The sequence below is a fragment of the Diachasmimorpha longicaudata genome, chromosome 8 (genome assembly GCF_034640455.1).
Source record: "Diachasmimorpha longicaudata isolate KC_UGA_2023 chromosome 8, iyDiaLong2, whole genome shotgun sequence".
In the NCBI taxonomy this organism is placed as follows: Eukaryota; Metazoa; Arthropoda; class Insecta; order Hymenoptera; family Braconidae; genus Diachasmimorpha; species Diachasmimorpha longicaudata.
Window position 1 is genome coordinate 3110085 of NC_087232.1, and position 26268 is coordinate 3136352.

At 38.7% G+C, this 26268-nt stretch overlaps 2 protein-coding genes across 8 annotated transcripts; one reads left to right on the top strand and one right to left on the bottom strand.

Moving 5' to 3' along the window:
* Positions 1-393: 393 nt before the first annotated feature.
* On the bottom strand, positions 394-22586 carry LOC135165599 (putative sodium-dependent multivitamin transporter). Of its 7 annotated transcripts, XR_010299532.1 has the most exons (12): positions 14546-17248; positions 13973-14194; positions 13188-13528; positions 12994-13113; positions 11945-12259; positions 10113-10891; positions 8442-8584; positions 4273-4381; positions 3079-3222; positions 2836-3006; positions 2605-2701; positions 1487-2522 (listed from the first exon to the last, which is right to left on the bottom strand). XR_010299532.1 is itself a non-coding variant. In XM_064127041.1 (7 exons), the coding sequence occupies exons 2-7, from the start codon at positions 14657-14659 to the stop codon at positions 10324-10326; spliced, it is 1680 nt and encodes a 559-aa protein (XP_063983111.1). In that variant the 5' UTR covers positions 14660-15167; positions 22451-22468; the 3' UTR covers positions 9986-10323. The 7 variants fall into 7 exon arrangements, 4 of the variants coding, with proteins under 4 accessions (XP_063983111.1, XP_063983112.1, XP_063983113.1 ...); XR_010299533.1 differs by lacking the exon at positions 8442-8584; XR_010299534.1 differs by lacking the exons at positions 1487-2522; positions 2605-2701; positions 2836-3006; ... (1 more) ...; positions 4273-4381; positions 8442-8584 and adding an exon at positions 394-1018.
* LOC135165595 (protein expanded) lies at positions 17266-26267 on the top strand. Its single transcript, XM_064127035.1, has 8 exons — positions 17266-17399; positions 18164-18263; positions 20858-20937; positions 21010-21089; positions 21216-22162; positions 22469-22744; positions 23241-25006; positions 25298-26267. Exons 1-8 carry the CDS (start codon positions 17286-17288, stop codon positions 25763-25765), a joined length of 3831 nt encoding a protein of 1276 aa, XP_063983105.1. The 5' UTR covers positions 17266-17285; the 3' UTR covers positions 25766-26267.
* The last annotated feature ends 1 nt before the right edge of the window (position 26268 follows it).

A 26268-nucleotide genomic window follows, 5' to 3' on the forward strand; every position in this document is an offset into this window, starting at 1 on the left:
GTGATTGAACGGCTCGTGTTGGAGATCGGTCGTGAGGTTTTTAGTGCCCGGAGTGGTCGCTGCGAGCAGCGCCGATCGTTGCAGTAGGCATTTTCTTTTTCGGGAGTAGTTGGCGAGGGAGACGGTAGAGGAAGACAGTTGTGTTGTTAGTAGGTAAGGTAGAGCTTGAGATGAAAAATTAGCGCCATTTTTTAGATTTCATGATAGAACTTCGGGAGTAGGAAAATTCGTAAACGGCAATTGTTGGTCAATTTCCGAGTTTTTAGGTATTGACATCATTTTCAGTTTAGGTAATCCAATCCTAAATTATTATATTCGTTATTAAGTAATTAGGATAGTAGACCATCCTTTGGGCAATTGATAACACTGAATGCTGTACATATACGTAAAAATAAAATATTTTTTTTATTGTCCATAAAACATTCAAGTCAAGAAAGCGTCACATAGCTCTTTCACGTTTATTAAATGATCTAATTATTAGATAATTTCTTTCCACATCTGGGTAATTAAAAAAGCCAATGCATGACTTACAAAATTATTTTCCTAATTTAATAGTCAAAGACTTTCGTCCCAGAAGATTCTTGATACCAAAGCATCAATTGTTCTCTTAAAATTCCCCATTATTTATCATGAACTTTCATTATTATAGACGAGAAAATTATAGAGAATTTTCCTTCGGACAATCCCAAACAATTCCCCAATTAAATCGCCATCAATCGCCTCACCCTACGCCGCAGCCGCCAAAACTATCGAGATGATAAATTTTGATGGAGTCACGTCTATAGGTATGTACATGCATTCCATCCCCCCATCGATTTCTCGATCTCCCACATTCCCGTGTGGCTATTGGTGGAAGTGAGAGATCCCCGCATTCGACAGAGTCCGACACTTCGAGAGGGCTAACCCTCCCTCCTCCACCGACTGCAGTCACTCGCCGGCCACCGGTGGAGAACGTTTCAAAGTTCGTCTCTCCTGTATCCACAACATCACCCCAATACTTCATCCGAATCAACTCCACCTGCATCACAAATAATCAAAAATCTTTTCAAGTCACCAATCAATTGAACTCCGCGAGCCAAACGCAAAGCGTCTAGTTTTTCAAAAGCAAATAGGTCGTACAAAATATTTTAAAAAATAACAAGTGAAACGTAAAACGCGCCAGTCGCCGAGGAGTCGTGGTGAGCTCTCATTCCTTTGCTCCTTCGGGTTGAGTCGAGAACGGCTCGAAACGGCGTTTCAGTGCTGGCGAAACATCGAGAGGAATTCCATATTTGCGAGAGAATATTTTTTTTACACAAATTTTAGTGATTGTGATTTTTTAGTGTGAAATTTTACTTCGAGTGAGTTATTCATTATTTTGTGAATTCCATTGGATTACAATTTGCACGGGATGCCTCCGGTATTCACGAGATAATTCAAATCTCGGTGATCACGAGAAAAGATTAAAGGTAATTAAAGCCCACAAAATTCATTAATTATATCTCACCATTGGTTGCAATTAATTTTCAAATGCTCATCTCGTTAAAGGAAAAATTTCAAATTTTTTCCAAGTGCCCAGTCGTTTTGATTTTTTTTTTTCGATTTTGTCATTGCTGGCGCATTATGCTCGCGGCGGGGGTGGGGGTAGAGTTCTCGTAAAAATGGGAAAACAAATATTTTTGAAATTCCCCGGGGTATTTAGCACGCAATATCGGCGTTAGTGGGAAAGAGACAGTGAAAGGAACGAAAAGGGACGCCTCGCGCGCATTCCAACAGTTACTGAGCCAGTGCGCATGCGCAATAGATGAGTTAAACACATCGGAGAGTCTCACTCCGATTCTACTGGTATGAGACGCTCTCCGCGTGGCTGAAAATCATATCAAAGAATTTTATCGATATTGGTTTAATCTCCAATGACTATCGAAAATGTTTTTTTTGCTATTTATGTCAAAGGAGAAATTTCTCGATTATGAATTTATCGGGCTTTTCGGGACGTTATTAGAGATTTGTCTTATTATCGAAATGCATTTTTAGGTGGGAATATTGGTGTTGCGAGAACTTGTTGGCATTTCCGCATTCCTTGATTTTGTTGTTACATTGTGTAAAACGGATGCGAATATGTGTTAAATATTTGCAATTTTTTTGTGAATGATGTACGACAATCCTTGATGTCTACAATGGTGAAGAGAGGAAACTAAAAAATTATGCTGATTTTTATTAAGGGAATGTAAAACGATTTTTTGTAAAAATTTTTGGTCTTTCTTCAGGCATTTTTATCAAATGACATTTTGACTAAACTTTAAAGTATTTTTCCCATTGTAAAACAACAATTTAGTCGGACAATAAATCGATACTAAAAGGACACTTATTCCACGGAAATCCGTAAAAGTGTGGAAAATGTTTAAAAATGTGTTCCTGAATTCTCGATTCTAAATTTATTATTGAACTTTGTAGGAAGTTATTAAATTTTTATTATCATCGAAATGCGTTTCTCTGAGGAACCGTCGATCATGGTTGGAGGCACTGGTGGTTAGCATTCTGTCCTGAGAAAAATGTCAAGGATTATTTATAATTCATATTACATATAATTAATCGTCACATATAATTAACATAATTAATAATTACGTCAAATTAATTAAATAAAATCGTCTCTTTTTCAAAACCACTTTAATCTGAATCTATTACAGGCACCTAACACTTCTGCATCCATCGAATAAATGAACTGAAAAAAACAATAATGAAAGTTTCAGTTAGAACTCATCGTAAAAAATCGACAAGAAATTTTGAGTGACTCTGCTATTATTCTCACGTCCTCAAAAAAAATTCCATCTCACGAAAATGAATTTTCAATCTCACCTGATTTCTAAAGCCGTTCAGTCCTCCCGCCCCCAACTTATTGTTCTCTCTCTAATGACAATGAAAATTGAGTACAAGTTGGAAGGTTTAGGTGAGCGTACGTACATCGGTGTGTTTATAACAGTAAAAGAATAGTGTGCCTGATTGTAAGAGGCCTCGCATCACCGGTCTCTAAAAGGCATAGTAGGCATGAATGTTAATGCGGGCATATACACCATCGGATAACTCCAGTATTACACACACCAGTGGCCTCCACCAGTGATAACTCCATCTCCCTCAGTCATCCGTTTCCCACTCTCTTTCTCTCTCTTGACTCTCAATGAAAGTAGAGATGCGAGTGGAATTTGTGACAGCTCAATTATTTAATTTCAAGATCATATCCGCGCACTGAGTGAGGAAAATCAAAAAAATACAGTCAAAGTTTTAATTTGGCGCGCTCCGCGTTAGATTGTGAACACGAATTGTTAAATAATGTGAAAACGATTCGACTATGAACTGTAATGTTTTATTTATCGGAGGCAGAAGGTATATCTCTGCCCCATGATGTCTCCAGATGAACTGACTCTTAGTGACCAAAGTCTTCAAACTCTAGACTCATTTGACAAAAGGCCCTTGTTTATTGGTTCCTTTGTGTTCCTTTATTAAAACTATTCTAAACATGTCGATTCTGTTCTGAGAAAAACTATAAAACGCTGACATGGACTAAACACAGTTATTAATTTGTGTCCACACATACCAAACACGCTCAACACTCTGCGACTATTTCGATTTACGGAATTAAATTCTAGGGGGAAAATTAGGAGATTAATGAGGCTTCAAGGATGTCCAAGTAGATCAAAGATTATTTGTGAAGGAAATTCTATTCTGAGCACACAGAATGGATTAAGGGTATTTTTCAGTTGAAATACCAAATTTAGTTTTCGGGCATTTTGTCGAGATAAATTTTTTATTGAACAATTTGATTCATTATTTACTGGGCTAATTCCGAAATCGTCAATTGTATGAAGTATCTGAGAATAAATTGATTCTTCTTATTGAGAGTGCTTGGTATGTGTCGACAAAGATTCATCGTCTGTCCATAGCTGTGTTCAGTTCATGTCAGTATTTTATATTTTTTCTCGGAACAGTGTCGAAATGCTTAGAATAGTTTTAATGAACAGAACCAGAGAGCAGGAGCAGAAAGAAATAAATAAACAAGGGCCTTTTGTCAAATGGGTCCAGAGTGTGAAAACTTTAGCCAAGTCAGTTGACCTGGAGACATCATAGGAGAAAGAAATAACTTCTGCGTGCGATAAATATAGAATTAAAGTGCATAGTTGTATCGTTTTGATATTATTTAAACAATCCCTGTCCAGAATCCAATGCCCCTGTGCGGGAAATTCCATTTAACGCACTGGGAATGAAAAAATCATATTTACTGTATTTCCAGTAATTTACCTAATTAACATATTTATTGCGGAAAAGTTCTTTAATCCAGTGACTGTTCATCAACCCAATGAGACCTTGTGAAACCTTTCCATATTTCAGTCACAATTAAATTTTATTCCTTTAAAATAAAAATAGATTGTTTTAGTGGAAAATAGAAAAAATGATGAAAATTAATTATTCCAAATGAAAATAATTATTTTCAGCAAAATATAGGTGTTTTTCCCTGGTATGTGACGACTTTTATCCGTTCAAATGTTAGAAAAAACGACACAGATTAATTATTCCCATAAAAATAATTCTTCTGAACAAAATATAGTCCCTTTTTTCACGAGTATGTGACGGCTTTCATCTGTTCGAAGGGCTGAAAAAAAAAATCGAACCTTAAACCTGGGTGACTTACAAAGTCTCCCGTTGAATGAAAAAATTTGCGATGAAACAAAAAATTATTCTCCTGAATCTCCAACTAAAACAAAGAAAGCCAGCGCCATTCCATCGCTTGAAATTCCTCTCATTTAATCGTCCTGACATATGGAGTCTAGGTTTAGTTTTACGATTCTTCAAATTGCGCAAAAAGAGTCGAGAGGAACGGGGAAGCCCTCGTTAAATTAATGACCTATGAAATTGTTGAGGGGCTCTCTCACTGTTACCATCATCCGGAACATTCATTGGACGACCGTGGCTGCTAGTGCATTCCGTTGGTGCTTCGATTAGGCCTCACCTAAAGCGATTATGTACGAAAATAGTCAAGTGCATAATAGCGCCAACAATTTTGTATTGTGGCTGGCTTCTCGCTCTGGGGTTTATTCATTTTCTATGTGCCGTTTAAAGGCAGTGATCTACATTGTATGGGTATCTATCACCAACTTTCAAAAACTTTCTTCCACGTTTCCTCAATGGTTCTCTTCATTTTTATAGCATTTCAGCCGCTGGAATTTATTGGAAAACGCTGGCTTTATTAGTTTTTATGGAGGAAGAAATAATTTATGAACCCGGGGGGAGGAGAGGTGGGGTGAAGGCTGGGGGTATTCTGTAGGTCTGTGTATCAGGAGGATTAGATAATTTTCAAGCTTTTTTATGATTTTCACTCGTTTCCATGGCATAATTTTTATGGACAATTTTTTTTTATTCAGCAGTGAAAAAATCAGATATTCCGTTGAAACGGGTCTATTCTAATAAGCGAAGAGAATTTATGGTTTCAATGAAATTTTGAGAATAAACGGGATATCTCGAAAGGTAATCGATGAAAATCAGTTGATTCGGGTTGATTTCTTCTAAAATTTAGTCGACTTTCTAACTGTCCGTAGATGAGTAGCTATCAGATGTTTTTTTAGGACATCAAGAGTTGGAAAATTTTCATTTTGGTAATTGTTTGGACATTGTTATGGAATTCGATTTAGATGAAATTATTGGATATTAACGGGTTTCAATGTGTGAAAAAATACCCGTTCTCTTTCGTAAAACTCAGCTTCTACACAATTATCAGCAATTTCACGCGAAATATTCGCAATAGTGTGCAAATTACACCTGAGATAGACGCGGATCTCACTTATTTTTTGTTGGCACAGAATTGTTGCAGAAAATTTTCCACAAATAATCGCGCATGAATAATGAGATGCGATACGAGCAGTTGGAGGCCATTGAGCCGAGGCAAACACCCTCCTCATCCTCGTCAACGACCTCCCCAGCTCATAAACACACAAGAGTTCGTCGTTCTACCCATCACGAAATGCATTTCCGATTTATGAAAATTTATCCATCCTCCCCGTGTCCTTCAACTCGGTGAATTTTCTCAGGAGAACTTATCGTACAATTTTTCCACCATAATAACCCTTGGAAACTGACATTATCATTGGTATGGGGCAGCTGGTACAGTCAGTGCGGAAAACACTTGGTATTTCGTATTATAGCGTCATAAAGATTGATACTGTGGTCACGTATCTCTGGATGCCAGAGCGTACGAGATGGAGTCGGTGATAATCTGGACCGAAAAAATTTTTTACGCTCCAGAAAAATATCCACTGCTGGACAAGGGTTACGTGAATTATTTTTCCTTTGTTGAGAGAGAACAAAAAAAATGGAAAATTTATTATTTAGGGATTTTTACGAACGTGACCTTTTTCCTTGATTTTTCGTTCTTCACTTTTCTGGGAAAACTGCACGATTTCTCTTATCAGATTCCATTTGTATTCATCTTTAAATTCTTTTCTAACAATCGACTGCATTTGTAGTCGGTATAACTTGTGTCCATTAATTTATCTCTAGCTCACCCCCCTAAATTTGTAGAATTACGAAATTGTTTAACTGGAGCTGAATGATAAATATAAAACAGTCTTGTCTCTGCGTGCTATTTTTTCTTATCTATTGAAAATTACAGTTTTGTAAAGTTACTTCATATCGATAACAATCGAAGCTCTCCCCACTAGCCCTCAAGTATAATTCGCCAATAGGTCACGTGAAGTTAGATTTTTGTTAGAAAATTCTAGAAAAATATATCTCATGATCGCTGGAGAAAAAAAAAATCTTTTATAGGAAATGCATTTATAACATTCCCGTTATATTTCAACAATTACCGGCATTGATTGGGTTCATTTGAAAAGAGAAAGGAAACTGATCAAAGATTCATTCATTAATCTTTTACTTATCGTTCATCTTTGTAATTAAATTCAATTTTTCATGGTTAATCAACCATTAATTTTCCTCTCAGTCCTACAGAGGCAAAAAATTGAAGTTACTCCGATAACTTAATTACTCACCACGTCACAAAATTGACTCCAACCTTTTTTATCCCCCGACAATTAAAAATGGGAGGAGTAAAGATTTTTATTGGACAATGTGCGAACACAAATTAGTTTAGGTTCATCGGAGTACGTTATGCGATTGGTTCAGCGCTTGTCAATCTCGTGACGTGAAGCACGTGTACTTACACTTTCGAATGGTAAATATTTTATCGGGGTCATGATCTGGAGTTTTAAAAAAATGAAAGAATTTTACGAGAGTTCCCCCATCGAATTAAAAAAAAATCGAAACGACCAGTTAAAATTTAATAACACATATGATCGATGGACACTGCCATTGCGCAATCGAATGGAATTTCATCATTACTTAACGGCGAGTGTAAAAAAAAAAAGTGATTTGCAAAAAATATTAAGATTGTCAATAACATCCCACGTGTCTGACGTCTGGAATTATTTGATGCAGAATAATCGAAGGGAGTTGGGTAGAATTTCAAGGTTTCCACTTCATCCACTCTCAATATTAATAATGCCCCATCGCCCCCGCTATCCCTGTGACGGGCTCTTTCTCTCTCGCTATCATTTTTAGTTGAGCCATTCTCGATCCCTTTCTGGCTCGCAAACGATTCCCCGTATTACAGCAGGCCTCAAAGACGAGGAATGCGGGCGTCCTTCGTACACTCCACCGTGAGCAGAGTCCACCCGATGAGCCAGTTAAGTAGCGCACCTCTTGTGTATACTCTCTCACACACCCACCCGAAAAATAAAGTTATCCGATTACTCCATTATTTTGAGGGCTATTACTTGTTTTTTTTCTACTGTTATCGATTGATCGATAAATTTTTCACCATTTGCACGGGGCAGAGCGGGGGGGAAGACATGTAGCCGTGTCGTGTGTGGGATTGAGAGTAGAATTTATGACGGAAGTAAATATCATTTTTTGAATGTTATGCGCAAAAAATGGGAATTTTGCGATGATTTTCCCAATGGAATGTCGAATTGGGAGGTGAGACTTCAGATGAGCTGATCAGTCGTTTCCACTTTCATATTATGGTGAAATTATATTACGATTGTAGAAAAAGGCCGACGGAGATGATAAGCATTAATTGGTAGCTAATTAAGAGTTTACTGTTTATTACGTTTATGTATATTTTTGCGGAGTTAATCGGAAAATTAGAATACAAAGTCAACCATTATTTTGACGGTTACTATTGTTTTTTTTTCATAACGAATGATTGATTTGCATATTCAGGCATTCGTTAATCACTAAATGTCCCTGTGATGAGTTAATTATTATAATGGTTTTCTGAAGAAGAAAGAACAGAGGGTTGTTTCCTTGTAACAAGCTATTAGTCTTCTGCACGAAAAGAAATTTTAGGTAAAAATTAGACCTCGAGGAGGTGAAACAAGGAACAAAGGTTATTTTTATAACAAAAATTACCTTACCAAGTCTAATTTTTCCTACGAAACTTCCTCTAAAAAGTAATGGATCATCATTTCCTCCCACGTTTCGCCCTCTAGAGGTCTAACTTTCATCCGAAATTTCTTTCTCTGTGGGGAGGATCGTAGAGTCCAGACGTTTCTTCTTCCTGTCATTTAAAAGGACAAAAAAAAATTTAGAAATTTAGTATTCATTTATATGGGCCATTTTCAATAGCGTTCTTTTCCCAAAATTCCTTGGCACCCCTCATAAATAATAACGACACCTCTAATTTCAATGTTTCCCGCATACCCTGAGCGGACAGAGCATTACGTCGACGTTGTGTTTTACGTAAGCGCGGTCTTGCCTCCTGGATAAACTCCAGCGTGGTCGCATTGCCGTGTCTACTGATGGTTCTTTCCTCCTCTCTCCCTCTTCCGTTTTTATTTCTCTTTAATTTTTTTTTTCCAATTTTTTTTTCCAATGTATGTGTATATGTCGCACTGTATGGCGCGCCACGGCGCACACCCGTCTGACGGCATTCCATCGTGATTTGCCAAGTGATTTTCGGTATACATATAAATCCCTTCTCGCCAGAGCGTATGAAACGTGCAATGGCGAGTTAAGCGGTTTGAGTACAACTCTCCATTTACGTATTCGTCGTTAAATAAAAATAAATAAATAAATGTCTGTACCCATGCGTCTCGATTTTTATTCTCCCACTTGATTCAGCATTTTTGTCTCCCGATTTTTCATTGTGATTACATTTTTATTTCTCCTTGCGATGAATGATACGAGTCATGGGTAATACACGATCGGTATGCAGACGTTTTCAGGGAAGCCATGATGATCGCTACGACTCTTCGTGACTCACTGGGTTAGTAGGTAAATCGAGCGAAATCAATGTTGTATAATCGAACATTATTACGTAGACGGTTGTTTTTTACTCACGATACGATGAATTATTGATTAGAGATATTCATTTCAATGGCACTGGGTGTGTTGGGGGGGGGGGGGGGGGAAACAGTTTTTTTTTATTCATTTGAATGGAGGAATTCGAGTTTTTATTGCGGTATTGTAATTATTGTTTGTTGGTTAATACATTTCCGAAGAATTTGTTTCTTGTTTGAATACGAGAAAACATTGATGGCGAATAACGGAAATGAAAGGGTTATTCGGTTATGAGAGGTCAGCGTAATTGGGTACAGAATATTTAATATTTATGCATTGTGAATTTTTAGTTAATGATTTTATCTGGATGTATTTATCCTAATTAATATTTATCATTGTATTTGGAAATTTTCAACTGTACCTACCAATATTGGATTTAAAATCATTCATTGACAAAGAATTTGTGAAAGAATGTGGATAAAAAATAGGGTATATTATTTATTACGTAACTATCTCGAATTGCTGTACAAATGTTGAAGAAACGTGAAATCAGTCAGATTAATAATTATATATACTGTACGGACTGATGCATATTTTTTTTAAACAACTAATGATTCGTTACCGAATACAATTGTCTGTCGGATACTTGGGTATTCACAATTACGTAATTGCAGAGATGTTGAATTTGAAAAAATATATTTTCCTGATTTATACATATTTTTCCATTGGAAAAACCATTGGACGTCGATCAACAAAATTCTTCAATGCACCATAAATCCTAAAAACCCATAAAGAAAAATACTCACAAATAGTCTGTGATTTTCCTCGAAGCACTTGTACTAATACAACACTGTCAATATTGAATCCACACAAAGCCGACAAATACTGGAATAATTTGAGGTCGAGGCAACGCCGAAGAATTTCAAAAGCACTCCGGAAACCGCAAATGTTCTTCGATGGATGAATACGAGAGGATATTTCTTCACCGATGTTGACTCAACAATATTATTCAACACCCTAATACCTTCGCATCTCCTGTCGTTTTCGTATTCTAGCGGCGATCAACGGAGTGAACAAATCGGGATTCAATGTTTTTCTTTCGTTATTTATCCTCTCAGATAATAAATTGATGATTAGGGATGTTAGAAGGCCGATGAGGAGACAACAGACGAAGCCAAGTGCACAGTACCACATGTAGGATATCCGATAGAGGTAAAATATGTCATCATCGGTGGCACTACCTCGATTATTTGTACTGTCGGTCATTGTGACGTTGCAACCACTGACGTCAACTGGGAGCTTTGGAATTTCTGGCTTCGGTTCGCCAAAGCCGATCCACAGGGAGAGACTGAAGCTGGCAATTAGTCCGAGGATTGCACTTATTTCGTCGGCGGACTCGATGAACATTCCCAGTGTGTAAACACCCAGGAGAGGCCCACCGACCACTCCAAATATTGTCAGAGCGGCCTGCAGGAGATTACCCAGCTGTTGGGCTAGGAGGGCCACCGCTAGGCAGACCAGACCCATCAGGAATGCTAGGAATTTACTAGTGTAGGCGGATTGATCCTCGGTGAATGTTTTTTGTCTGAGGGCAGAGTGAGTCATGAATTCAGTTGAGTTCTTAAAAATTCAGAAGAATTTTTTATTACTAGAGGCTGAAGTCCACAGGAAAATCATTGCGATTGTCAATGGTTCATTACTGTAGAGAACAATTTCTTCATTACTGGAGAGAAAAATTTGAAAATTTTCGTAGGAGAATTTTGATAAAATTTACTGTGCTGTCTTACAATCTCGACGCAAACTGTGGGTCTGAGAGAAATTACTGTGCCTGAGATATATTACTATAAAATTACTACTATGAAAATTCAAAGTCGGCATTAATCGGGTATTTTCGACGCTCATCGTTAACCAATTATAATGAGTTACCGAAAAATTTCGCAGTAAAAAATGAAGTCAGGCGCAATAAAATTAATTGATCTAGATAGGATTTTTTGAAAGATTTCTATCAATTTTTTATTTAACCTCAACGAAGAAATGATAGACCTTCAAATTTCATAATGATGTTTAGTCACTTTTACGAAGCTGCATATCATTAATTACTAAATTTATTATAAAATTTACGGTGTGGGTAGGAGTTTTCATGTGTGAGTAAAACACATTTCAGTGTTCAGTGTTCATTTTGCACCTCGATTTTAGTGCTCGGGACAGTAATTTTTCACCGACTTTTCTCTCCATGTCTCAATAGTTCATGAAAAAGAAATTAATTACTAATATTTACGTAACGATTAATTTGCGGAGTAACTAATTATGTAAAAAATGGATTTGAGTGAATTGGGAAATTTCGAACTTCTTTGAAATCTTGATCAGTTTTTCAATTTAAAATATTGTTGGAAAATTAACGTGAAGTCATGGTCTGTGAAGAAAAATTGGAAATTACTCCCTCGTTAATTATTTCATTTGGATATTTACAAATGACTGCAAAATGTACGTAACAATTATTTGTTTATGTTGACTATCATGAGTTTCTATTCTATTCTATTGACATCAAATTGTTCAAGAATTCTAATTTTGATTTTATCGAACATGTTCAAAGTTCGGGGAAAAAATGTTTGATAAAATTCTGCGATGATTTACTTACCGAGCTTGGAAAACAGGCTTTACATAGTCCTCTAATATTATAGCAGCTGCAGAATTTTGTACAGCAGATACTGTGCTGAGTCCAGCGCTGAATATTCCCGCGATGAACAGCCCTGGAATTCCCGGGTACTTGGATAAATTTTCCATGATATAATGAGGCATTAATTGGTCATTGGAGGCGATGGCACCCGCTGTTCTGGGATCGCAGTTGCGGTATTTCGAGTACAAAGCGAGTCCCGAGAAGCTGATCCCACAGACGAGGATTACAGTGATGGGGAGAGAGAGCCAGACCGCTGCTTTCGCTCTTTTCAAATTTCTAAAATAATCGATCAAAAAATTTCAACATTCCGGATGTGCATGCAGACATTTTTCGTTGATGGTTCGCTAATGACTCGATGGAGATGAACCTTTTCTTCTCAAAAGCAAGAAAAGGGGTCCCAGGGACCACTAACTAATGACTCCCAGGAGTCATTGGTGAGGTCTGCGGGTTATTAATCAACGCTTCACAAAATCTGTTGAAGTAGCTCTACCTTCTGGTTGGACTGAGGACTTTTAAATATTTTCACATTTCAAATTTTCTAAATTCTTTTCGTGAGTTTAATTAAAATATGTCTGTTTGTGATATCTTCATCAAATTTCGAAATATTTTCATATTTTCTCCAACCTTTCTTTCTAATGATGAATAATTGTGCACGAAAAGAAAAAATCTTTGAAAATTACGTATCTGTTTCGTAATTTGCCGATCAAAACAGTATTCAATCAAAATTACAGAATAATTACGCATTTTTCCACTGAACGTACCATACGTTTTCTGGAATTTTTTTTTCCTTAAAGTTTACCGAAAAAGTGCGTTCACCAAAAAACTGTTCCGTAATCTCTACCGAATATTGTTTTAACTGACAGATTACGAAATGGTCACGTAATTTTTAAAGAATTTTTCTCTCTGTGTAGATAGATTTTAACGAGAATTAATAAATTACGATTCCGAACGTAATCACGTTTTCCTGAATTTATTCAGTTTTCACCAATTTTTTACACACAATATTTTACCTGATTGTCAATACCCTCTGGACCTGAATCTGATTGACTCCGTACAGCGATAAATATATGAAGAATCCACCAATTATCAAATTCCACCAGGTGTGACGGACGGTAGGATCAAATGAAGTGCTAAAAACAAATAATACCCAATTAGACAAAATCATCGGAGCAAGTAAAACAACAATTGTGGAATCGGATGGTACCTGTTAAAATCAATTCTCTTCCCCTCGACTGCTATGTCCCAAATTTTATTGATCCCCCCAACGTCCAAAACAGCCGTAACAATGACAATCACGACCGAGGCAATCATCAAAATTCCCTGAAAAACATCTGTAATCAAAACTGCCTTCATTCCTCCGATGGTGGAGTAAAAAGTGCAAACGGCTCCGATAATGATGACACTTATTGTCGTAGAGAGACCGGTGGTCGCTTCCAGTGCAAGTGCAGGTGCATACAAAACAACCCCACTGTACAATAGAAATTGTACGAGAAATATTGTGCTTGCTACTAGTCGTGTTTTCACTCCAAATCGTTTCTCTAAATACTGAAAATCAAATTCAGCATTGAATATTAAATATTTTTAATTAAAGACAGGAAATCGGTAATTTCTATCGTTGGATAAAAACAAAAAGAAATAATGAACAATGAAACTGTAACGATTTACTGACTTGATGAATTAAAATTAGATATTACAGACGAATAATTGTTATCTGGAAAATTATTACAAAACATTTGAGGAAATTTCAAGGGTTTTTTTTGTCAGAGGGTTAGTCTTAAAGTTAAAATAAAAAAATGGAATGTTGATGGAAGAAAAATTTGTCATAGAAATCTCGTAATTTATTAGAGTATTTTAATTCTCCTGGAGTTAATTATCAAATAAAGTTAATTCATTCGTATGTAATTTCCCAACAGAATTAAAGAAGTGCAACGTCGGCAGTTTCTGGTGAAAATAAAAAAAATTGTTATGTAAATATTTATTCGATCATACCTGAAATGCACTGGTATCTCCCAAATTAAAAAACACCGGCAGATAAAAATAAGCAATGACCGGTGTAGCAAGGGCATATCCCAAAACGATCACTACATAGTGTGTTCCATGCATATAAATCTCGGAACTGACACCCAGCAGACTAACAGCTGATAACAGTGACACCATAAGACCAATTGCGATTGTCGTGACTCCCATATCTCGATTAGCAACAAAAAATTCCTAAAAAAAGTTCACCATTAAAAACAAGTAATTAATCACACGATAGATTAAACACTAAATTAATCGGTCAATTTACTTAGATTGAAGCAATAATTCCATTGATTTAAAAAAAATAGATTTTTGAAAGTTTGAGATTTTTTATAAATCTAATTATAAACTGCACTGAATTTTCCAATTTTTTTCTAATATTTTTTACGCAATTTAATTGATAAATGTAATTATGTAAAATCTGGATAAATATGTATGAAAATTTAAAAATGTCCCTGAATATCCTCAAACCAATCGTTTGGTAAAAAATCTCTCAGGTTCTTTCAATTGTCTGATTCATTCTGCGGAGTTTGTTGCCCTCACCTCAGTAGTTTTCTGACGTCCACCGGAGAATCGGTAATACAATCCGATTCCTGAACTGATTAGCAGTGTACACGTTATTATGACGTAATCAATCCACACTAATGTCTCGGACATGTTTGAAAATTGCGAGTAATTTGTTTACTAATGTCACTAAAGCAGAAAAATCTAATGAACAGTCAGTTTTATTGGTGGAGAATTTTTCGACCAATCCACTCATCCAATCTTTCTTTGCTTATTTTTATTGTTCACAAATGTAAATAAAAAGATCGTTCATTGATTTGTTTTTTCGTTCAGTCAATTTTTTGAGAACTTGTCTTCAAAATATTATTTTTGTCGCTGCTGCTATGTTCAGCCCTTGTCGAAAAGTGTCTTTTCATTTACTTGTAAACGAAAAGTCAAAATTTGTAAACGAAAAATGACACTAACAATCACTAACACAAAGTATAGTTCGAATACTCTTGCGATGGGATGTTTTAACTCGTGTGGTTTGCAGTCCTCGGGTTCGTCTCGGGCCACTAACTTCACACCCGTTGTCACCCCGTCGCATTTATAAGGAAATATACAATTTTCAGTGAAAGATTGAATATTTCCCTGTCGAGAGAATTTTGAATTTGAGTTTAAACTGAAACATTGACTTTGATCAATATTTTTTCTTTTTGCTGACATTCATATTTATTTTTATCCCGAATAAAAGACACTCAGTGACATTAAAATGATCTCTCACTCAAATTTTTTTCGGAGACCGTCGATCGCGTGTAATATTTTTCCACTAGAAATGATAGGATCGAGCGTACGATCACGACTGTCTCAATACCTGATATCTTCATCATTATTTACCACGCCCTCGAGGGGTATTTTATCAGCGGAGTCATGAAAATGAGAAAGCGAGTGTTGATGAGATATACAGAAGTACTAACGTACGAGATATTCATAATTTATAATTTTCCTGTAAATTCTAATTTCAATATATCAAAAACCGATCTATCAATTTTCTAAAACAATAATTTAAATTATGAATTAAAGTATTCCATCGTTTGCTTATAAATGAAATTTGCGTAAATTGTTTTAGTAAACATTTTTTTGCTTTTTTTACACGGAGAGAAAAATCTGACAATTTTTATAGCGTGATTCCCATAAAAATTATTGTGCAGTTTTACAATATCGGCGCAAACTCAAGGCCTGAGAATAGAATTCCGATGCGGCATTGTACAATTTCTTTATCAGCTTCGGAAAATTTCTCTATCGGCCTCGTAAAAAATTACTATGTCTGAGATATATTACTATAAAATTACTACAATGAAAATTCAAATTCTGATGCAACATTTCCCATCACGGAGTCCACCGTCGGCATTAATCGGCTGTAGTCGGCGCTCATCATTAACCAATCACAATGAGGTACCGAAAAATCGCTGTGTAGCACAGTAAAAAATGAAGGAAGGCCCAATAAAATTAATGGACCTAGATAGGATTTTTAAAAATATTTCTATCAATTTTTAATTTAACCTCAAATAAAAAATGATAGACCTTTAAATTTTATAGCGCTGTTTATTCACTTTTACGAAGCTACCTATCATTAATTAAAAAATTTATTACAAAATTTACGGTATTGATAGGGATTTTTATATGTGAGTAAAACACATTCCCCTATTCTAGCATTTTGCACCTCTATTCTAGTCCCTGGCACAGTAATTTTTCCGACTTTTCAGCCCGCGAATAATTCCCCAACACAAGTATTGACACTTGTTACCTCGAATTTTCGGGTGAAATGAAAATTTTTGGTGTACGACCTTCAGCAATTTTGAATTCCATTAAATTCCGATTAAATTTGAAAAGCATCAATTCCTCACATCTTTATGATGGAATCCAGCACTGTCGATTTTTATTTGATAAGCGACATAATCCTCCAGACTTTGATATTCACCGATGTTTGAAAATAGAGGAGCAATAGTGGGTAAACATATGAATAACATGCCGTCTCAAGGTCACTGATAATTATCTCAAAATGCCTGACTTGTTCGGTGAAGGCGACAAGTGGATTTCTTTTCCTTTACTTTTATTACTCACTCCTACCATGCATTTAAGAGAAGAATAGTGTTTCATCAGCACATTCCAGAAGGAGAGGAAATTCTTCGAGAATTAGTAGGCATATGGGAAAAATATTGTTATCTTGATCACTCTCTACATAATTACGTTTTGTGGCTTTAACAGCTGGTTGTAAAAAATAATTCCCAACGGAGGAAGAAATTCCACAAGAAATATCGTCCAGTACCGTAAAATGAATTTGTTCAATCGATCAGTTCAAAGATTTTGTCATTATTTGGAATTTTAGTTGACCCCCACAACTTTTTATTTTCTCGTGGGGGCTGCCGACACGAGACCAACTATTCCACTCACACGAGTCGAAATAATTTTTGTTCGAAAAGTCCTTTTCGAATCACAAATCCACAAAAATCGTCGCACCTGAACGCAAAGCAAAAATTTGTTTCTCCCGCGTTAAAAAAACAATTGTTCACAATACCAAATGCAGTCCGGATGAGACTGTTGAGACGTTCTGTTGATATTCCGAGCTAAACTGATAAAATCTACCGCTTCCTGTCTAAAATTCCCCTAGGAATTATCCTGAGAATATCTCACGAGTCGAAATGAAGTACTGGATAATTGAAAAACTCAAATAATTTTTTCATCAAACTTGTTGCAGTGAGAACGCTGGGCGTAGCGGCGACGACATGAAGCATGCAGCATGCGTGGTAGCGGTGTCACGGCTGCGCGGTCCTGCCTTCAACCCCTGGTGTCCGCTAGCCGCTATCTCGCCGTTCACGCCCTCCCCGGTGATCCCCTTTACTTCGTCGTCGAGGTCAGTATTTACATGATTTCTTTTTATCCCCCATTGCACCTGCCTTCTTCCCCTGCTGCACTTATCCCTCTCCTTCCACCATTATCATCAAGAAAAATAAAAATCCTATTCCCCTTCTTCCAACCAAAATGGACTTGTGATACACAAAAGATAAATCAACGGACGAAAGATGCGAGTATGGAAAATAGAGGAGATAAAGGAAGAATAGAGATTGGATCGGTTGTAAATCGAGAGACAGCAGGTTTGTTGTTGGGTAGAAGTTGGGATGTTTTATGGGCCAGGTCTTAGAGAGATTTGCGGTGCATCGTGTGTCCTCAGGACAGACGAGGAGCGCGCGCGCCCGTGGAATGCCAAGCGCAGCTGCAGACGTTGCCGGCAATGTCAGAAAACGAGATACGATAAATTCACTTAAATTGAGGGCTCTCGTCATTTTAAAATTGTCAAATTACACTTTTCGGCAATATTTTTGCCAGTTACTCATTCAAAATTGCGGACCACAAGTGCCTGCACGGGAAACAAAAATCATTTGCTCTTATCAACATTAAAAATCATCATTACCATTTTTTTCTAAGTAACAAAAATCTTGTGTAATGCAGTAAAAAAATTAAGAGACTCCTTGCGAGAAAAAAAAGTACAAAATTTTTTGAAAATAAAAAAAAACAGATATTGAACTCAGAAGAGAGTAATTTTAGAGTGAGCATTACCCTTGCAATTTGTACCATTGAAAAATCATCGTACCATTGAAATTTTTTTTTTTTTTGCAGTCAAAATCACGAGTAAAGGAAGTCTACGCCCAAACATGTACAATCCTAGGACAACAGGGTATGCGAGACTGCGAATTGTTTGGCCTGGCAATACTCTCAGGTGAGTTTTTCTTGTTGACAAAAAAAATATTTTCACATTTAAAAGATGAACTGGTCGTTCATAATTCGAAATCATTCAGTACTTATTTTCCACTGGTACCTGAATGGGTAAGAGACCGGTTGGCTTGAATCCCCCAACTGGTTCCACTGTTGTCCACCGCTACTGGTACTCCTGGTGCGCCACAAGCAGACCCTTGTCCTTTGTCCCTCTTCATCTCACTAACAAACATCATTTCCTCCTCTTCCTCGGTTGGTGTACTGTACACCGCGCGCTTCGCATCGCCGACGCTGCAACGATGGGCCCTCTCCCCACCCTTCAACAGCCCCCCCCCCTACCTCCCACCCCTGCATTCCTGCCAGCAGCCTTGCGGCACGTTTGTCCTCTATAGGATATTACACTGTACTTTGTATGGAATTTTTAACGAATACTTCAAGTACAAACTTTGTATGAGGTCAGAATTATCGGAGATAGGCCCTTGAAATTTCATAAGGCCCATTTCTGCCGCTATTATTCTCTTCAAAGTAGCTGCTTTCAATTTCTTTTTGATCAACTCTCATTCGTCTTCTCCTCTTTTTTCTTCTCATGAGTAATTTGTATGGAGTCCAACTCATTGGGAAAAAAATCGTGGAATTATAGTGTACAAGTTGGGTCTGTAATGGGGGCCCTAGTGAGAGCCATCATATAAGAGGGTCCCATCTCTCCTCTTATGTGGCATGAGGCAACTGGTGGGCTAAAAATAGAAATCGCCGATTCCTGGGGCATATCCCGTCTTCCCAATGTGCAATGGGTTTGGGCCCTGTGGAGAAAAAAAAGGCGAAAAAGCGGAGAAACTCGAAGAGAGAGCAAGAGAGAGGGAAAAGCCTGGTGTCGTGTCTTTCAAAAACGGGCCCCTCGGGAGTTATTTGGGGGCCTCAAGGGGCCTCATACCAGCTGCCTTCTCATGCGTGACCTTCACGATCAATCCCCTTACCATCAATCAGAATCTTCAGACCAGAATTTCGGAAATTGGGAAAAAAAAAAATGTAAACATAAATATTTCTCGGAGAATATGGAATCGAATACTTTTGGAATGTCCAGTGGAAAATTTCAATTAGCCTCGGATGGATGGTGGAAAGGAGGGGGAGGGGAGCGACGGCAAAAGATTGGGCGTCGATGAGTTGTGGAAAAAATAAAAGAAGTGAATACGAATAAAAAAGAATATTGAAAGAACTTGAGGAGGTGAAAAGAGGAAGAATAAGAATGAGAAAACGCCTCGCGGGTAAGACAGTAGCCCCGGTGATTTGTATAGGGTGCTTCGTATTCCACCTCCCACCTCTTCTCTCTCCATCTTTGTTACACTTTAATACTCATCGGATGGTACAAGGGGGAAGAGTGCTCGTGTTGACTTCACTCGACTCTCCGACTTCTTGGGGCCCCAGTGGAATGTGGGAGGGTGAGAGTTCCCAAGTATGTGAACCAACTGGTGGGGAAAGAGCGAGGAGGGGGAGAAGTGAGGCCCCAGAGCGGTTGAAGGGGAGTGAGGGTGGGGGAAAATGGGCCTAGCAAGTCCGGACGTTGGTGCAAAAGCCCAAGTGCTTAACGCGCCACAACTGCGACAGAGGGAGAACGAGACGATTTGAAGATGGTGAAGCCTCTGGAACTGAAGTTTTTCTCATATTTTTTTTTACAACACTCGCATTTCCACTAACAACGCCTTCTGCCGGGTATTGCCTCACACTGGGATAATTCATACACAATACCATATTTGAGGATTTTTTTTATGGGTAAAAACCATTTCAGCCAAAAGTACTACTTTACGGACGCATCAGCTTGAGGGGGTGCGTTCGAGTAAAGTTAATGATTAAATTCATGGGCCTTAGGACTTTCAGGGAGATTGTTATTTTGCTATACAACAATATTAACAATGCAATGTTGTTTCATCGATTCTAATGGAAGAAAATCTTTAAAAAAACTGAACGAATTAAAATCAATTCTATTCTGTTGTTTTCTCAATTGGCGATTAATTTTTCGATGCGAAGATATTCTTGTGGTATAAATATCTGAAATATTAAAGGTTCGATTGGCCCACGAATTCACTAATGTGAGATCATCGTTTCTCTGTTCCGGGTACTTTCCTACGAGCAATCAAAATCTCTCGTGTTGCGAGCGACCGGAGCAGGCGGTGATGGGCTGCAGGTATAGGAGAGAAGAGATCATTACGGGTAGTAATTGTGGTTACGGCACATTGCCAGTACACTATGTCTATTCCCCCCATTGTTTAATTCTGGGAAACGCGTGGGTACCATGGAGATCGTTCACATCCTACACGTTTTTGTCACGATCTAGTTATTTTATTATAAACCAAAACATGTATGAGTGTATCGTCGAGAAATGGAATTAGCGGTTGAGATGATCGAGTGGTGGGGATATGAAGGGCCGTGATTTTGGGGCCCCTTTGGGGCCTGCATTCCCCAGTAATAGCGAGGCTTATGCATATATCTACCTCCCGGGTAACACAGGTGCCTCAATTTCTTCTTTTCTTTCGTCCATCATTTTCTCATTTTGATTATCTCCTTTTTATTTATGTTATTTATTTATTTTTATTCTCTTTGCAGACGGCGAGTATCTCTTCGTGGATCCCGAGAGTAAACTCAGTAAATACGCACCAAAAAATTGGCGTAGTTCACACACTTACGTAAGTTGAAAATATAATATATTTTATGTCCCTGATTAACGTAACCGATACTAATGAAATTTTTTATTGCAGGGCCTCGATAGCAGTGGACGACCAGCATTTGTACTTTATTTTAGGGTACGATACTACGTCGATACCCCATTACTTTTAAGGTAAAGCGCAAGTGTTTAATAAATATTGAATCTTCACTTCAAAGATATTTTTCAAAATGAAAGCTGAGTCCATCGAGCTCGAATCCATTTACTATTTAACTGACTACAAAATAACAATTATTCCAGCGATGAAACAACCCGGCATCACTACTACCTCCAGCTCCGTGACAATGTGGTCCGTCACGGAGGAGGTGTTGACAGCCTCCACCCGCACCACCCCCTTCACACAGCGGGTATTGTGGCGCCCCTGTTGGCCCTGGCAGGCCTTGCCCTTCAAGCAGACTTGGGTGACTTTGCCGAGGAGCGTCACCGCCCTCACGCAGTTGGTGGATACTGCAAATCCACCGATTACCTACCCCCTCACATGTGCGTCGAGGCAAATGTCCTCGGTGTCCTTGCGTCACAACACCGCGACAATCGTGGCTTGTCACGCGAGGAGGCAGAACTCCAGTACATTCGCGAGGCGATTCTCCTGGAGGCGCCGCTCAACGCTCACCTCTATCGTCTCAGGCGTACAAAAAATGAGCCAGGACCTGGACGTATACTCCTAGCAATATGTGCACGTGGTGTACGTGTTTACACCGAGGAGGAGACTCCCCGTGTATTTGCGTGGAATAACATTGGTAAATTGTGCTTCGATCGTAAAAAATTTGAAATACGCGCGGTCGATCAGCCCGACAAATTGACATTGTACAGTGGTTGCGATGATAAGAGTAAATTACTACTTGGTTTGTGTCGCGATACACATCAATTTTCAATGGCAATAGCTCCCAGAGTTACGGAGGCACGTAAACGCGAGGAAGAGGAGAGAAAAGTATTGCGTGATTGTTACATGTATCCAGCTAGGTGTAAATTAAGTATGACTGGTAGGGGTACAAGGGGAGATCAGAGGATATCCGTTATATCAACTACATCATCCAATACAACTTCCGGTATTGTTAGTGATCGGGTGCACAGCGAGGATGAGCCTGATACGGCGCCAGCATCGACAGAGTGCCTTGCGAGACTTGCTGAGACGCTAAATCTATCGCAGACACACTCCAGGGCACCGTCACCAATTTCTACACATGATGGTACTTTCTTATGTATTTTAATGTTGCACGAATCCCCCCGCGTTCTATCTGTTCATCAAGGTCATTATTGACATTTAAAAAATTTAATGAATTGTGATTTTAAATTATCCGCCTGACATGGCTGTGACCCTGTGAAGAATAAGCCTGAGGGTATTGAGATATCGATGGTAAGAAACGCGGAAAGTCTAGCATTGCAAAGTGGTGAAATAAGATACATTTCGGGGATTTTTTACCATCGTCTTAACTACTGCTACAGGCAAAATGTAATAGAATTCTTCATTTTCTTACCATTATTTCTTTTCAAAGATGTCGATGGTAATGGGTCTCCTGGAAGACCCGTCCCCAGTAATCCCACTATGACCGTTGGAACTGAGGGCTCTCAATGCAGCAGTAGTTGCAGTACAGTCGTTGTTGTCAATCCCCACGTGGGATCTAGCGTTCATCGACATCGAAGAACATCAGCGAGTTCTAGCCTCGAGCTTGGATACTCGCACACCGCTCAGAACTCCGTTGTTTCCTCAGAAGCTGCTAGTTTTCCAGGAGCTATTTATGACCGGTGTAAAAAAACTGGGAAATTTCAAGGTAAGTAGTTTTATGGTGCCTTTAAGGTTTACACTGCCTGATGAATGCTCATCTTTCTGTAATATTAGGTCTAAATTCAGATGATGATGCTCATGAGATAGAAACTGAATCTTTAGCGTTTCATCGCAGTGAAAATTTTCTATAAATCAACTTGTAATCAGCGTTATTTTTCAAGTTAGAATTTTCAGGCATTCTAACAGGGGTCATTAGCGGGTCATTTTATGTCGAGCTTTTAGCCAATGATTTTGAATGAATATATCTTAACGAGATGTTTTTAATTGCAATTATTTTGCGTGTAGACTTACGCCCAGGAATATCGCAATAAGGCACATATGCTTTTATATTTTAATTGTTCATCTGAATCCAGAAGTTCTAGCAAACTCAAGCCTCAAATTATTTCGAAAATAATTTTTTAAATCCTACCCGCTGTTTTTTTTCAATAAAAAAAACCATCTCAGGTATCTCCAAAAGTTCTCAACCTCACTGTTCTCCTCAGATATCACCTCCGTCGACGACGGAATGGCAAGCGTTGACATGGTGAGTGAAACCAGTGGTATCTACACTCTCCGTAGTTCGGCAATTCAAGACGAACACATAACCGAGCTCTACCCACCCTCCGAAATCCTCGAGTGCTCTGCGCAATCAACAACCGACGAGGCCTCCGTCACCTCTGGCTTCTACACAATTCACAGTGGTCTACGTTCCGAAACCAGTGATGTCTACACCGACACAAGCCCCGAAGACCAAGAGCCGATTTACAGCATCTGCAAGGGTGACGACGACAACATTCGTGTGACAAGCTCGTCAGGCAATATGAATGGTATCGAGGACACACGTTCCCGGAGTAATAGTATCCTCAGTACAGGTAGTTTCCGAGGCGATGGAAGCGATCCCTCAAACATCGGTCCCCGTCTCTCAGCCGATGAACTATCAGATTTAATTGTCGGTCGTTATCCACCACGAAAGACAATCAGTGCCTCGATGGACTCCGATTGTGATTACGTAACAATGCCACCGCCTCCTCCACCCCCTAGAATAGACAGCAATGAGAGAAAACTACCCCCACCTCCTCCCTATCCTTCAACAATGGGTTACGCTCTTGATGCATCGAGACTCGGTAAAATCATTCCCGAGAGATTGCCCGAGAGGGAGCCTCCACCCCCACCCCCTTACAATGCCCCCAGAGCTGATTTCATTCCACTACCCCCTAGAAGAAGTGAACCACCGCCTCCTCCACCACCGTACAACTCCCCCCGAGAAATAATACAAATTCCTCCACCAACTCCTCCTCGCAACGATGCGATAACCCCTCGTGAACCCCCTCCTCCACCTCCTTATCCAGAGATGACAGCGGAAAGACGAAAAGCGATTACAACCCTTTATCCGGAGAGTGAGGATGAGATAATGGCAAGATTGGCAAATCTCAAAACATCAGCATTGACGACAAATCAAATGTCTTCAACTCCAGTACCAAAACCACCCCCTAGAATACAACCCCCTACATATCCCGGTGATAAAATGAAGCCAACACCTGTCCATGCACCAGTTGCTGCCCTAGTAGTGGGACCAAATAATTACCTGGACGTTCATGCTTCCAGGGGTGTTGGACCTGTTAATTCAACTGCCCCACCACCACCACCACCCCTACCACCTCCACCAGCATCCAATACTGGAAACCTAACGACAGTCTACACTAGTCAAGTCGCAAGGTCCCAAATAGAGCAGTACAGACAGCAGTTGTACTCAGACGTTGACTACGTAATGTTTCCCCTGAAAGATCCTGCTGTCTCTAAACAAGAGTACATCGACGCCAAGCAAGGTTCTTTGCTCTCGGGATTGGCTAGTGCTGCCTATCCACCACCGCCTTATCCAGCTTTCAATAATAAATCATCGGTGGTGTACAGAAGCACTCCATATCTCGCTGGATCTTCCTTCTCGTCGACCTCCAAATACGCCTCGAATTTGAATCTTAGTGACACTAGCCTGAACAATTATCCGATTCATGGTAACTTGAGCAGTCATTACGCAGCAAGCACAAGTTCATTATACAGCGGAGCGACTTGTTCGTCGTCGATCGGTAGTCACAGTTTAAGAAGGGAACCCCCCGCTGTACCGGCACATCCTTATAATCAGGCATTCTCGAGGACGAGGAGTGATGAAAATATACTCAAGTGCTTTGAGACGCCTAATAAAATGCTTATTCAGCCGAAGCACACTCGACGTCTTCCACCACCACCTCCACCACCACCTTATGAAATCCAGGTACAGTCACTGAATTTGAGCTGAAAGCCGGTTGATGTACAAGACTGTCTTGAGCCTTTGCAATTTTTCACTTATTTAAATACATTAGAATAGATACACCTCATCTTTTGTCATCTTTTTACTTCTTACTTTTATATTGGGATAAGATGATATTATTTTGCGATTTCTGTCTCAAAAGTTGACCTTTCGTCAACCCTCAGAGGGTGGAAAGTGGTTATATCTCATATTTCAATGCAAACAACATCCTCACAACTCGGATCGAATTCAAGACGTTAATTTTTGTTCTTGCAGAGCCTGGAAAAGAACTACCCACTGCCTTCACTGCCCACCCAGTCAAAACCAATCAGCACAACCACCGAACCCGAGCAGAACGACAAAGAAGTGATGCTTGACATTCGAAGTCTTCGTGAGAAGAGTAAAAATCTGGATCTACCCCTTATCTCAGCCCTCTGCAATGATCGTTATCTATTGAAACAGACAAAGGCATTTGTCATGCCCAAGCATCCAGCTGATGAGGCCAATGCGTCTGGATCAGGTGCAACAAAAAGCCCAAGAAGCACGAATAATAGTTGCACTAGTAGTAAAGCAAAATATCCTGTCAGTGGTTTGTCATCTACACAGATAACAAAACCACCAAAAAAGGCATTAACAAGTGCTCACAGACATCCATCTGAAATAGTCAAGGGTAATGCTTATCAAGTTAATTCAACAACTAGATTGTCCGCTAAGAAAGAACCGTCTAGATTATCACATTCATGAAAATTGTGATTAGAGATATTGAATTATCTGAATTTGTTCAAAAATTAATCCTTAGCCGTGCTTCTTCAACTCAGGGTGCCATTGCAAACTCACTCAATGATCGTAATCACTATAACTCATGTCAGATGGGACCAATTGTCAATTCCATTAAACTATCATCATGAACTAAATATATTGTTACAGTGACACTGCTGTCATTTGCTCAATTCAACTATGATTGTTTTTTTTATGATGAGTGAAATATTGTCTTCTATTTTATCGAAAAAAATATGAATGACAGAACATTATGTAGTACCGTTGTGACAACGTACTTTTCCTTTTTTTATATATGTATTAAATAATTTCGGATTAATTTTTGTCGATTTGGGAGGTCGTTGCTTCATTCATAACGTGCAAAGATTCTCACTGTAGTGGTTTAAGATGTATTTTTATACTATGACTACTTAGGTATTGGTATGTGCTATGAAGATAAAAATATAGTTGAACCATTCACCTTTTTACAG